This window comes from Homalodisca vitripennis, unplaced genomic scaffold (genome assembly GCF_021130785.1).
Source record: "Homalodisca vitripennis isolate AUS2020 unplaced genomic scaffold, UT_GWSS_2.1 ScUCBcl_1363;HRSCAF=4886, whole genome shotgun sequence".
Taxonomy (NCBI): domain Eukaryota; kingdom Metazoa; phylum Arthropoda; class Insecta; order Hemiptera; family Cicadellidae; genus Homalodisca; species Homalodisca vitripennis.
This window is the reverse complement of record NW_025777491.1, coordinates 25191-36832: the sequence shown is the minus strand read 5'-3', so window position 1 is coordinate 36832 and position 11642 is coordinate 25191. Positions and strand designations below refer to the sequence as shown.

Below are 11642 nucleotides of genomic sequence, written 5' to 3'. Positions count from 1 at the left end.
CAGTCATCATTAATTTTTTAACAGTAATAACTGTAAATATAACTGAAAAACTAAGAAAATATATCTGCATAGTAGGCCTAATATTGAAAGTAAATAATACTAAAAACATCCTTGCCATTATTATAGTAATAGCTATGTATAGCAGATATCCACTAAGACATTAGATTATGTTAAAAACTCTCTGAAGAGGCCTTATACATTTCAATAAAGAAATGTTTAACCCAGATATGCCTAGTGACCTATATTTAGGACACTTGTAGTGTTCTCCATAAAGCTTACTTCTGAAGTAGTTTCAGCTTTTTCCAACAGGTGGCAGGGTGGTTGCTGTCTTCAGTAAGAGCTACTGAATGCATCTGAGCAACAATCAAGTGAATGCTTCAACTAGTTTGTTTCTTTAGACTAGTTTACAAATTTAGGATTTCCAATCAACTTCATGAGCTCTGCGCCATGTGCGAAAAGTAAGTACAATACTATTATTTCGTAGTTTTAAACCTATTTAAGTACATTTCCTAATAACTGACTAACTAGTTATTACATTTATCTTGAAATGTGACCGTTCTAAATTCAGACCGTTTATAGGTTATGTTTGGAATTGGCCCGTCCTACATGTAGTCCAGTAGGCATATGTACAACAATAATGCTTCCCACTCTCAAATGAGTTTCGACCCTTGTATTTCAAGTCGTGACTTAGTAATTGGGTTAAACTTTTTGTTTTTAAGCATCAATACAATTTTTTTACAGTTATTTTATAAAAAATTCTGAAAAACCTTGTTATTTATCGTACTTTGAATTTTTTAGGAACTTGAACCTTCATGAAATTTTGACGATGCTAGAAGATGAAGAGATCCAAGTGCCACCTGATGAAGAAATTGGCGTATATATTCAGCCACCAATCAATGCAAATGATGATGTCACTGATGAGGATTCTGGGGATGAGGACATGACTTCAATCCATCATCTTCCAGGAAACCAACTATTGGCCCCGGCTGAAGTTTCCAAGAATTTGAACTGAGTGACAACAAAGATGAAGAGGATCCTTCTTTATCACAACCAACCTTACCCTCTAGTTCAGCGAAGATGGACATAGCACAGCCACCAAATAAAAAAGTAAGACGAATTCAGAATTTCACTGAAGAGAAACCAGCAAAAAAGGTTAGTAAGCCATTCACTAAAAAGCAGTACAAATGGGTCAAAGAGGACCTAAAACTAGATGATACTATTTGGAGTAATAGACAGGAAGTACAACAAAAATTAACACCAATGGAACAGTTTTTCTGTATTTTCGATGATGATATTGTAGATTTATTAGTTGAGAAAACAAATCGTTATGCGGCATTACATAACCGTTTAGGTGATGTAACTGTCGATGAAATGAAATGTTTCATAGGAGTATTGTTGTTGAGTGGTTATGTTCCATTACCTCGAAGACGAATGTTTTGGGAAACAGCTTTGGACACTCGCAATGAATTAGTTGTAAAATGCAATTTCTAGAGACAGATTTGAGTTTATTATGTCAAATTTGCATGTTTGTGATAATGACAACCTCAATGCTGATGACAAGTATGCAAAAGTACGTCCATTGTTTGATGCATTGAACAAAACATTTTTTGATTACGCACCACATGAGGAACACCACTCAGTTGATGAGTCTATGGTCCCATATTTTGGGAGGCATGGTTTGAAACAATTCATCAGAAACAAACCTATTCGCTATGGTTACAAAATTTGGGTTGGTGCTACACCCAATGGCTATGTAGTTTGGAAAGACCCCTACCAAGGGAGCAGCCACACCTTGGACCCTCAGTATGAACACTTGGGCCTTGGTGCCAGTGTTGTTTTGCAGTACTGTGATGTTCTGAAGAAGAATGGTGATTTCCCGTACTTCTTGTATTTTGATAATTTTTTTTCTGGTCTACCTTTGTTTGAGAAACTGTCCCAAAAGAATATAAGAGCTATTGGTACGGTGAGAGAGAACAGAATAGCAAAGTGCCCACTGACTGATAGTAAAGATTTGAAAAAGAAAGAAAGGGGAACTTTTGAATACGAAAAAGTATGTGATGAAAATTTAATTATTGCAAGATGGAATGACAACAGTATTGTCACTGTTGTTTCAAATGCTGTTGGTGTACAACCCATACATCAGGTAAAACGCTTTTCACTTAAAGCCAAGAAACATGCTTTCATCCCTCAACCAAACCTCATACACCAGTACAACAAAAAAATGGGCGGAGTGGACCGGTGCGATCAAAATATGAGCCTGTACCGAATCCAAATCAGAGGTAAGAAGTGGTATTTCCCTCTGATCTGTGACTGCATTGACAGTGCAGAACAAAATGCCTGGCAACTTCACCGCCATGCGGGAGGGAACCTTGACCACTTGTCTTTCAGACGCAGACTTGCCTGTAACCTGCTAGAAACATTTGGTAAAGGGTGCGCGTCAAAGGCTGGACGGCCATCGAAACAATCAAAAGTGGACTCCAGGTTTGACAGATTGGACCACCTTGTTGTTCCTCAGGAAAAGCAAACGAGATGTGGGCATTGCCATGCCAAGTGCACTACCAGATGCCAAAAGTGTGTGATGTTGGTCTTCATACTAAATGTTTTATTGATTACCACACAAAGCCATAAACTACAAATGCACTTACTAAAAATTTTATTTAAGCTTGTTTTATATATCTTTGTTAAAAACACAGTTGAATTAAGTACATAAAACATATATATCCAATGTAAATGTAACCCTTCTAAAAATAAAAAGCATTTTTGGAATATTTTAGCATTTCACTCATATTTTCCTACTGTCCTATATATAGGCCACCCCATTATTTACTAAAACGACGATGAAATTTTTTACAATTATTGTTAAAATGTGTTGAAGAATACATTTATAGTATAAAAAAAACTGTAGAATTAAAAAAAAATTAAAAAAAAATAATTCAGGCATATCTGGGTTAAAAAAGAAACAACTAAGTATGCTAAGTATAAATATACGGTATATTATAAGATATTCAAATACAATTTAGGTTTTTCAGAGTCATTGTGTTAAGAACGCGATAGTTCATATATATATATAATATAATATATTGTGTTTAAGGAATGTTTATAATAGCATTCTTGCGTTAGAAAAACGTATTTTCGTCTTAATTATTATTACTAATGTAAATTTACAAGTTTTTGGGTACTTTGGTTTTATCCGGAAGCCACAACTTTTGAAACAATGTTTTTACTAGAAAACTAAACAGCTTTATATGACATACTTTTAAAAATTACACGTCATTATAACGACCAGTACTTGTTTCCTGCTCCGCGAAAAGAAGCAATGCTGGCAGGAGTAAGCCAATCTGTCCTTACCTACCACTTGTTTTTAGCGGTATAGGTGGTTTAATTTTGGTTAGTAGTCAAATATTTTACAAGTACTACCAAAGCAAAAGATCACGAGTATTCACGTGATCTGAGCTTGAATTTGTAATACTTCAAGGGATGATTTACTTTTTTTCGCCAGAAATGCGTGGTGGAGTCGAAGGCGCTACCGAAGCCCACACTGATGGCTAGGGGCATTTCCAATGGGTACTCGCCCGATCTTATATTTCCAAATTTTCCGACGTCAGAATCACGTTGGACAATCTGGCACGTATATTGATACATATATATTGGCACAGATATAGCCAAACACGTAGTTCTATTTAAACAACAACGCCAAAAAATTTAAAAACACTTACTTATTTTAATTAATTTTGTACATGGCGCGAATAGTTAAAATATAATATTATCCTTAAATAGAAATTAATAAACTTATATAAGATTTTTATCTACTTTTATTGGTACTTCTAGTATTTGTTTCCATTAAAATACAAATTATCTCATATTTCTTGTTAATTATGTTATATTAATTACTATTTATCGTCATGCTACTTATACATAGTGTGTCTAATTGCAACTGCAATTTTAATTTACTATCTACACATTTATATAAAAACCTAATTATGTCTGTTCGTGTGTGTGTTTTACATAATTCTGTAACAACCACTAGAATTATTGTACTGAATTTCGTTGGGAAAAGTTGCATTAATTTAAATTGTACCAATGGAGTTTTATTTGCTTTTGCAAATTAAATAGAATACAGTATGGCACTGGAAAAAACGACAAGAGGAAATAAACAAATATTTCAAACAATTTTAAAATATAGGCAGCAGATATACGGTCTGTACTTATCCACTGATTTTCGATTGGTATTTTTAAAAACTGTATTATTTACCAGTGTTAAGACAGTTCAGAAAATATTCCACTTTCAATTGATTCATTGAACGGAGAACAAATACGCTTTACTGAAACATATGACACTTTTTTATCAACCTAGCTTATACTTCAACTGGAGAAACTTTTGTTGCTTTCATTGAAGTTACAGTTATATTTACATAATTTTTTGTCAGAATCAAAAACTGAAGAAGAGAGACATGTTTTTACCATCTATAAGCGTGCTTTTGTTTACCTGTAAGGCACTAAAGGTTTCATTAACTATTGTCTCAGCTTACAGAGATGAGTCTACTTAATCATGAATATTTTTATAGTGTATTTTTTGTGTGGGACAGTATTTTTGTCTATTTAGGCATTTACCATAAGGTGTTTTTGGTATTTTATTATCAAACATGGTTTGCGTAGTAACCGCTTACGAGAATTCACAAAGTTTCTAAAAGCATTGCGACTCTTATTGAAAACATATTTTACATCTGGACCATCAAAGTGGACTTAGCATCAGCGTTTGCACAAATAGATAGTCCCGAATTTATGTTGAGCATATTGTGACTACGTAGTCTGACAGACGCATTATTTGCATGAGTATCCTCTAAGACATATGCAAATTACATTTTGTTACAAGTATCCTTCTCCACTGTCATTTAAAATGTGGACTTATATTTCTTTTGTTAGTCCCATGATTAACATGTATTTGTGTTGTACTTATTTTAAACGTTCTTTTCTTTTTTTTACTGTAGTTTTAAACATTCACTGTGTCTCTCTTCCTCATCGTCTTCCTCAGACAATAATGAATATTTGTTTTTGTTAACCTCTGATACCGTAAATGTTACCTTTTAGTTCGAATTTCTTCCTCTAGTACTCTGAGAGTAAAGATCTTTTTCTCGATTTCTGTTTACGCATTGTATATCTCCCATTTGAAGATCTACAATATACTCAACTTTGAAGATTTACACGTGGATACAGGTTCACTTTGGACGGAAATAAACATAATTTTATTTATAGTCGACTAATTATTTTGCGATTGACATTCTAAACGTTCAGCTATGCCATTATACAACTTAATATTATTATATAAGCTGACTAGCCAACTCTTTAATATTATCTACAAAAGCACCTGGTCGACTAGTTATCCCCTCCACGGATTCCTTTATAATTTTTTAAGGAGCAATTCTTTGTAGGATCCAATGATGAACGTCTTTTTAGTATATGTCAATTGGGATGATAGGGGAGAAAATAACAAATTTTTTATTTATCAGGAGGTGATTTTAAGTATTAGATTAATGTTCTCATTGTGACAGTATATTTCCTGGAGTAATTTCCATTGCTGATTGTTAATATTGTTATTTTGGTTGAATCGAAAAAATTATTGTACGACGGTCTACATGTCCGACTAAGACAAAACTAGTTTATATCACCACTAGCTGTTCCCCGCGGCTTCGCACGCTTTTTGTAAGCTTTGCTCGTGTATGAGCACTTCTGGTTCAAATGAATTATATTGTCAACGCCGATGTAGAGTTTACCTTGTTGACACTATCAAGAAAATTTGCCAAAAGTGTATGTTTATAGCCATTGTACACGTACATGTACTTAATAATAAAGTGGTCTAACATTCAAGCTATAAGGCCAAATAGAAATTCATTTGAAAGAAAAATATCCATAAAAACTTAGCGCCTTCACATAGTGTGTGGTTATTATACACAACTATCTCGTAATTGTAGTTTACAATGTGCAGGCGCTTTGATAACTTATATATTTTGCAGCGCCTCCTGGTGGTGAGTTACATCAATGGGTATAGCATATAAACCTTCTACGTGGAAAAATATATACACATACACATTTTCATAATGATCGGTCAAATAGTTTCTGAGTCTATAAGGGGCAAACACACAAACATTCATTTATATATATATATATATATATATATATATATATATATATATATATATATATATAGATTAGTATTCATTCTCCTCTCTTTATATCTGTGACTATTAAAAACACTAAAGTCTTCCTTATTTTTGTCTGCTTAGTTAACAAAAATCATGTTAGAATAATAATTTACTAAAATAATTTATAGAAAATATTTATATTAGACAGAGATTTGAATCTGTCTGTAGGATTCTGAGGAAGTCGAAAGTATGTTATTTACTGAGCAGACGAAAACAATCCTCTGAGAACCAGAAAAAAAATCAAAAACAAATTTATCATTCAATTTCCCTTCAAAGTGTAAAAATACAAATATGCTACCTAATTGTTTTGTAGTTTATCCTTCCAATTAAATTAAAATTAATTTAATAATATCAAATGATTGAGAAGTAATATTGTGGACTGGTAGATTTCAATCCTTTAACTTTTATCTTCCAATTCATAATCATACCCAATTCAAAATATTTAGCCTAAAAATAGTAATTTTTAAGTTGTTGCAATATTTACCTTTTCTTCTACATTTGTTCACAAGTTACCTATCAATGTCCATACAAGTGCTGTGAGAATAATGATGAAAAGTTTAATCTTAACCTCTAGAGGTACCTAATTCTTGCAGTTCCTGGTATTTACCTGGACACGTTTACGGATAAATTTCATAGAAATATGCCATCATGATAGAATTTTAAGTTTTTCGGGATGTATGTATTGATATAGTTTCAGTCGTTCTATCTTAGTTACGATTTATTAAAAATATAGGGTTGACTACATTAACACCTTTGCCAAAAATCAGTTACGCAGTTTCCTAAAAAGACACGTGCTTTTAAAAAACACACTAGCATTTGTTCTTCTCTCTAATTGGAATATTAAATACAATATATAATTATATACATATTTATCATACAATTTTCGAGGCTACATCTCTAATCAAATGAAATTTTTGGTATTACTTCAACACAAAGTGTCATATAGTTAAACGTCGCTAATTGAGAAAAATTCACGGTTTTAATTCATTAATTTATCAAATAAGAACATCACGTCAGTTGTAAGTGAACAGTTCGACTAGACACTAAACTATTCCTATTGAAACTTGGTTCTTAGAAAAGCAATCAGTCCAAAGTTTAGACTATTCAGTATTGTACATGCACTGTACAAGTCAAACTCCTTAGATACACATTAAGTTTAACTAATTTCCTTTAAGCAAAAAACTTCCACTATATATTAGTTCTAATACGATCTATCAAATACATGGTAGGAGTGCTACTCACTATGTGTCGCATGACAGGGTTTTGTTGAATTGTTCGCAAAAGTCTAATTCTTCAGATAATTTAATTCTCAACACACGCTGCTGACAGACATTTTTAATAGATAATTAGATAAAAATTACATTTCACAATCTTCAGGCAGATATATGTTACACTTGGCTAGAAACCCAAGTCTACAATATTCCATGTAGTTCGTATTCATTCTCAAGATATCATCCTGAGTTATAATCTTTGCTAACACTCAGCCAAATCCCATGGAGACACATGCACTGTCTCCAGGTTCTTTCTTGTCTATATACAAATAAACCAATAAAACGGAGTATCTAAGAACCCGACGAATATAAGGAAAATAATATTACCTACAAATGCGATACATTTACTTAATTAGTTGCGTTCATATAATATCATATAGAAAATTTCATATTATTTATAAATTGACAAAATGACATCATTCATGGTGTTATGAGGTGGCTATTGAATTTTGTATGATTGTACTTGGTTACCATATGCACATGTAAGAATTGATTGTGAAAAACTCTAATAATATTCTATGATTTACAGTTAACAGCATGGTTAGCAATAAGAACAATTTAAATACGATATAGTATGATGTTAACCTATTAATTTGACCTTTTGACCTGGTTATCAATACAATGTGTAGTTGGATGAAGAAAACCCTATGTAGAAAATCCTAAGGCCTCACAGACAACGACCTGACTTTAAGAACGCTAACTAGGGTCCATGATCACCCCGCCCTCCGCTGAGGGACCCGCAAAGAAGGCTATGAGGGAAACCCAAAAGCCCGAAGCCCACGATCCCGAGGCCTCAGGTAGCACACCCAAGGCTACCTATAGAGAGGTCGCTGCGATCAAAATGGCCATAGCCCTCGAAGGCTACCCGGAAGCGAAGCTTAGTGCAGAGCAAGGAGAAGCCATCGAGGAGCGCAATTATGGAAGAAACCCAACCCCTGGAGGATGGTTCCGTTCCATCGTTTGCGGGCACCTACCTAGAGAAAGGTGTTTTAATTGCTTCCTGCATCAACGAGCACACCAAAACGTTGGCTGGAAGAAGTTATTCAAAGAATAAAAACCTCTGGGAGATGACATCTCTCTGAGAGTGGGTCTGCGTAAGGACATCTTGAGGTCCACTAGGGTGTTTTTCAGAGCTCACCGAAGCTTCTGAAGAAGACACCTGAAAAGGTACTTGAAATTTTCAATAAGCAGAACCCCAACCTAAATGTAAACGAGTGGAAAATCCTTCCATCCAAGCCAGATCCGAAAGGTTACGGATTCGTCTGCTTCCTGGACGAGGTCTGCTACAAGGCTGTGAAGGCTTCCAACTGTAGAGCCAACTTAGGACTCTGGCAGGTCTCAATTGTCTCCTCGACAGTCAAGGACAATGCCACGAGTTCTACAAATCAACCTCCAGCACAGTAGGGCTGCCTCGGCAGCCTTCTGCCAGTTCTTCCTCCAGGAGGGATTTGATCTGGCATTGATTCAAGAACCATGGCTTCACCAAGGGAGAGTGGCGGGCCTAAATGAAACCAAAGGTAAGTTAATTTACTGTACCTCTCTAAGGAATGTCAGAACCTGCATCCTGTTGAAGAGAGGCTTGGATTTTCTAACCCTCAACGAATTCTGCTCCAGAGATCTCACTGTGGGCACACTAACCTGGAATAATGGAGGCATAGTGCAGAGCACAATTGTAGGCTCCGTATACTTGCCATATGATGCCAGGGAACTCCCTCCATCAAGAGACCTAGAGCTCCTGGTGGAAGAAGCACAAGCCAGACGTCAACAACTTCTTCTAGGTTGTGACGCCAACGCCCATCACTCTGCTGGATGGGGCAGCACCAACACTAACCCCAGAGGTGAGGCACTTTTACAATTTCTTCAAAGTAGGGACCTATTTATATGTAATAAAGGTAACCGCCCTACGTTCGCAACACGAATTAGACAAGAAGTTATTGACATTACAATCTGCACACAAGGTATACTTGGAATGGTTGATAAGTGGCACGTAAGCGAAGAGGCCTCATTATCGGATCACAGGTATATCCGCTTTAACTTGCAAGATGAGGCTGCAGAGGTCCTCTATCGCAATCCCAGGAGGACTGATTGGTTGGGATATAAGTCTGACCTTCAGTCACAGTTGGGATCGGTAGGCGGAAGGGTGCGATGCTTCACAGACATAGATCAGATAGCTTCTGACCTGCAGAATGCTATAATCAATAGCTTCCATGACAATTGCCCATTGCGACGGGGGAAAAGTCGAACCAATACTAAGTGGTGGACTGCGGACCTCGCTCGCAAAAGGGCTAATGTCAGGAAGCTGTACAATCAATGCAAAAGGAGCCGTATCTGGGAGTCCTATCATAGAGCTCTAACAGAATACAGCCTAGCAATTAAAAAAGCAAAACAAAGTTCCTGGAGGCAGTTTACACAGAAGGTAAATGAGTTAAGCGCGGCAGCTAGACTGCAACGTTTACTAGCCTCAAGTCCAACCGGTCACTTGGGATCTTTAAGGTCCCAGGGAGGTCAACACACTTCCGGGTCTAGTGATAGCCTCAAACTTCTCCTTGAGACTCACTTCCCTGATTGTATCTTTGAGAATGACGACACTGGAAACGTCTGGTAACCATGAGGCAGGCTCACGGCCAAGAGCTTATCGTGGTAGCTGGGCCATTGCCAGAAGGATTGTCACTCTCTCTAAAGCCAAATGGGCAATTTCTAAATTTGCCCCTTTCAAATCTGCAGGAGGGGATGGAATCTTTCCGGCCCTGCTTCAACAAGGGCCGGAGAATCTCCTTACCCTTCTATGTGAACTATTCAGGGCGAGCCTAGCTTATGGGTACATACCACAAGTCTGGCGTCTCAACAGGGTGGTCTTCATCCCTAAAAAAGGGGAGAGCGGACTACTCTGTCCCTAAATCTTTTCGTCCCATCAGTTTATCTTCGTTTCTACTGAAAAACATTAGAAAGACTGGTGGAGAGGCACCTGAGAAAGGGAGTTCTCTCAGAAACTCCCCTTCATCGCAACCAACATGCATACCAGCAAGGCAAATCCTGTGAATCAGCACTGCACCAACTAGTCAGTAGGATTGAGGATAGCCTGTCCGCCAAGGAATTGGCATTGTGCACCTTCATAGACATTGAAGGAGCTTTTGACAATGCCAAATTCACTGCAATGGTAAGTGGAGCACAGCGACGTGGCCTCGAGCCAGCCCTGTGCCGGTGGCTTAGGGCCATGCTGTGCTCCAGACGGAATCAGGGCGATCTCAATGAAGAATCGCTTGTGATCGCACCCACAAGGGGATGTCCTCAAGGAGGCATCCTGTCACCTCTACTGTGGAATCTAGTAGTAGATGGTCTACTTGAGGACCTTACTAACAATGGAATCTATGTCCAAGGATATGCAGACGACATAGTCCTTATGGTACAGGGAAAATATACAAATGTTGTTGTTGATATCATGAATACCAACCTTCAACATGTACACAACTGGTGTCAGGGAGAGGGACTGAAAGTAAATCCCTCTAAGACAGTAGTTGTACCATTCACTAGGAAAAAGAACCTAGAGTCTCTTTCTAGGCTGAAACTCGCATCCACTCAGCTTGAGTGGTCAAAGACAGTCAAATATTTAGGACTGACTCTAGACCATAAGCTTACGTGGAATGATCATCTTAATAATATCCTGCACAAAGCAAAGTGGGCGCTCATGACGTCCAGGAGACTTGCAGGAATCTCATGGGGCGTAAAACCCCATATAGCACTATGGCTCTACAAAGTAGTTGTAAGGCCTCAAATCACTTATGGTTTATTAGTCTGGTGGACAAAGGTGAATCAGGTAACTGCCAAAGCCAAGCTTGAAAGGCTTGGCACAATCTTTGTAACCGGAGCATTCAGGAGCAGTCCCTCAGCGACCCTCGAGGTGGCTTTAGGACTTCTACCTCTTGATGTCCATATAAAAGCCGAAGCGCGTAAGTCAGCTTATCGGCTGATGTTTGCTGGCTTGTGGAGGAATGGCGCGTCTAACACGAGCCATGGGGCCATCACTGAAGCTGTAAACCCAAGCGCTATTCTCGAAATGGTCTCCGACATAATGAGAACGGAGTTTCGTATTCAATAAGCCATTCTCTGTTGACTTCTACTCCAGAGATGAGTGGAAATCGCAAGATAACATCCCAACAATAAGAAAGAGCTT

The 11642-nt window shown here is 37.1% G+C and overlaps 2 protein-coding genes across 2 annotated transcripts; both read left to right on the top strand.

Annotated features, from left to right (window-relative positions):
* Nucleotides 1–222: 222 nt before the first annotated feature.
* On the top strand, nt 223–1012 carry LOC124371405 (piggyBac transposable element-derived protein 2-like). The gene is made up of 2 exons (XM_046829737.1): nt 223–458; nt 799–1012. The coding sequence occupies exons 1-2, from the start codon at nt 373–375 to the stop codon at nt 1010–1012; spliced, it is 300 nt and encodes a 99-aa protein (XP_046685693.1). The 5' UTR covers nt 223–372.
* Nucleotides 1013–1510: 498 nt separating this feature from the next.
* On the top strand, nt 1511–2579 carry LOC124371404 (piggyBac transposable element-derived protein 1-like). The gene is made up of 3 exons (XM_046829735.1): nt 1511–1963; nt 2144–2430; nt 2516–2579. The coding sequence occupies exons 1-3, from the start codon at nt 1511–1513 to the stop codon at nt 2577–2579; spliced, it is 804 nt and encodes a 267-aa protein (XP_046685691.1).
* The last annotated feature ends 9063 nt before the right edge of the window (nt 2580–11642 follow it).

Excerpts from the sequence above, each read along its gene's own strand:
- LOC124371405 (XM_046829737.1), top strand. The coding sequence starts at position 373 with ATGCTTCAACTAGTTTGTTTCTTTAGACTAGTTTACAAATTTAGGATT. Across the intron at positions 459-798 it reads CTCTGCGCCATGTGCGAAAA|GAACTTGAACCTTCATGAAA; the intron begins GTAAGTACAATA and ends TGAATTTTTTAG.
- LOC124371404 (XM_046829735.1), top strand. The coding sequence starts at position 1,511 with ATGTCAAATTTGCATGTTTGTGATAATGACAACCTCAATGCTGATGAC. Across the intron at positions 1,964-2,143 it reads ATATAAGAGCTATTGGTACG|GTAAAACGCTTTTCACTTAA; the intron begins GTGAGAGAGAAC and ends CCCATACATCAG. Across the intron at positions 2,431-2,515 it reads CTAGAAACATTTGGTAAAGG|GAAAAGCAAACGAGATGTGG; the intron begins GTGCGCGTCAAA and ends GTTGTTCCTCAG.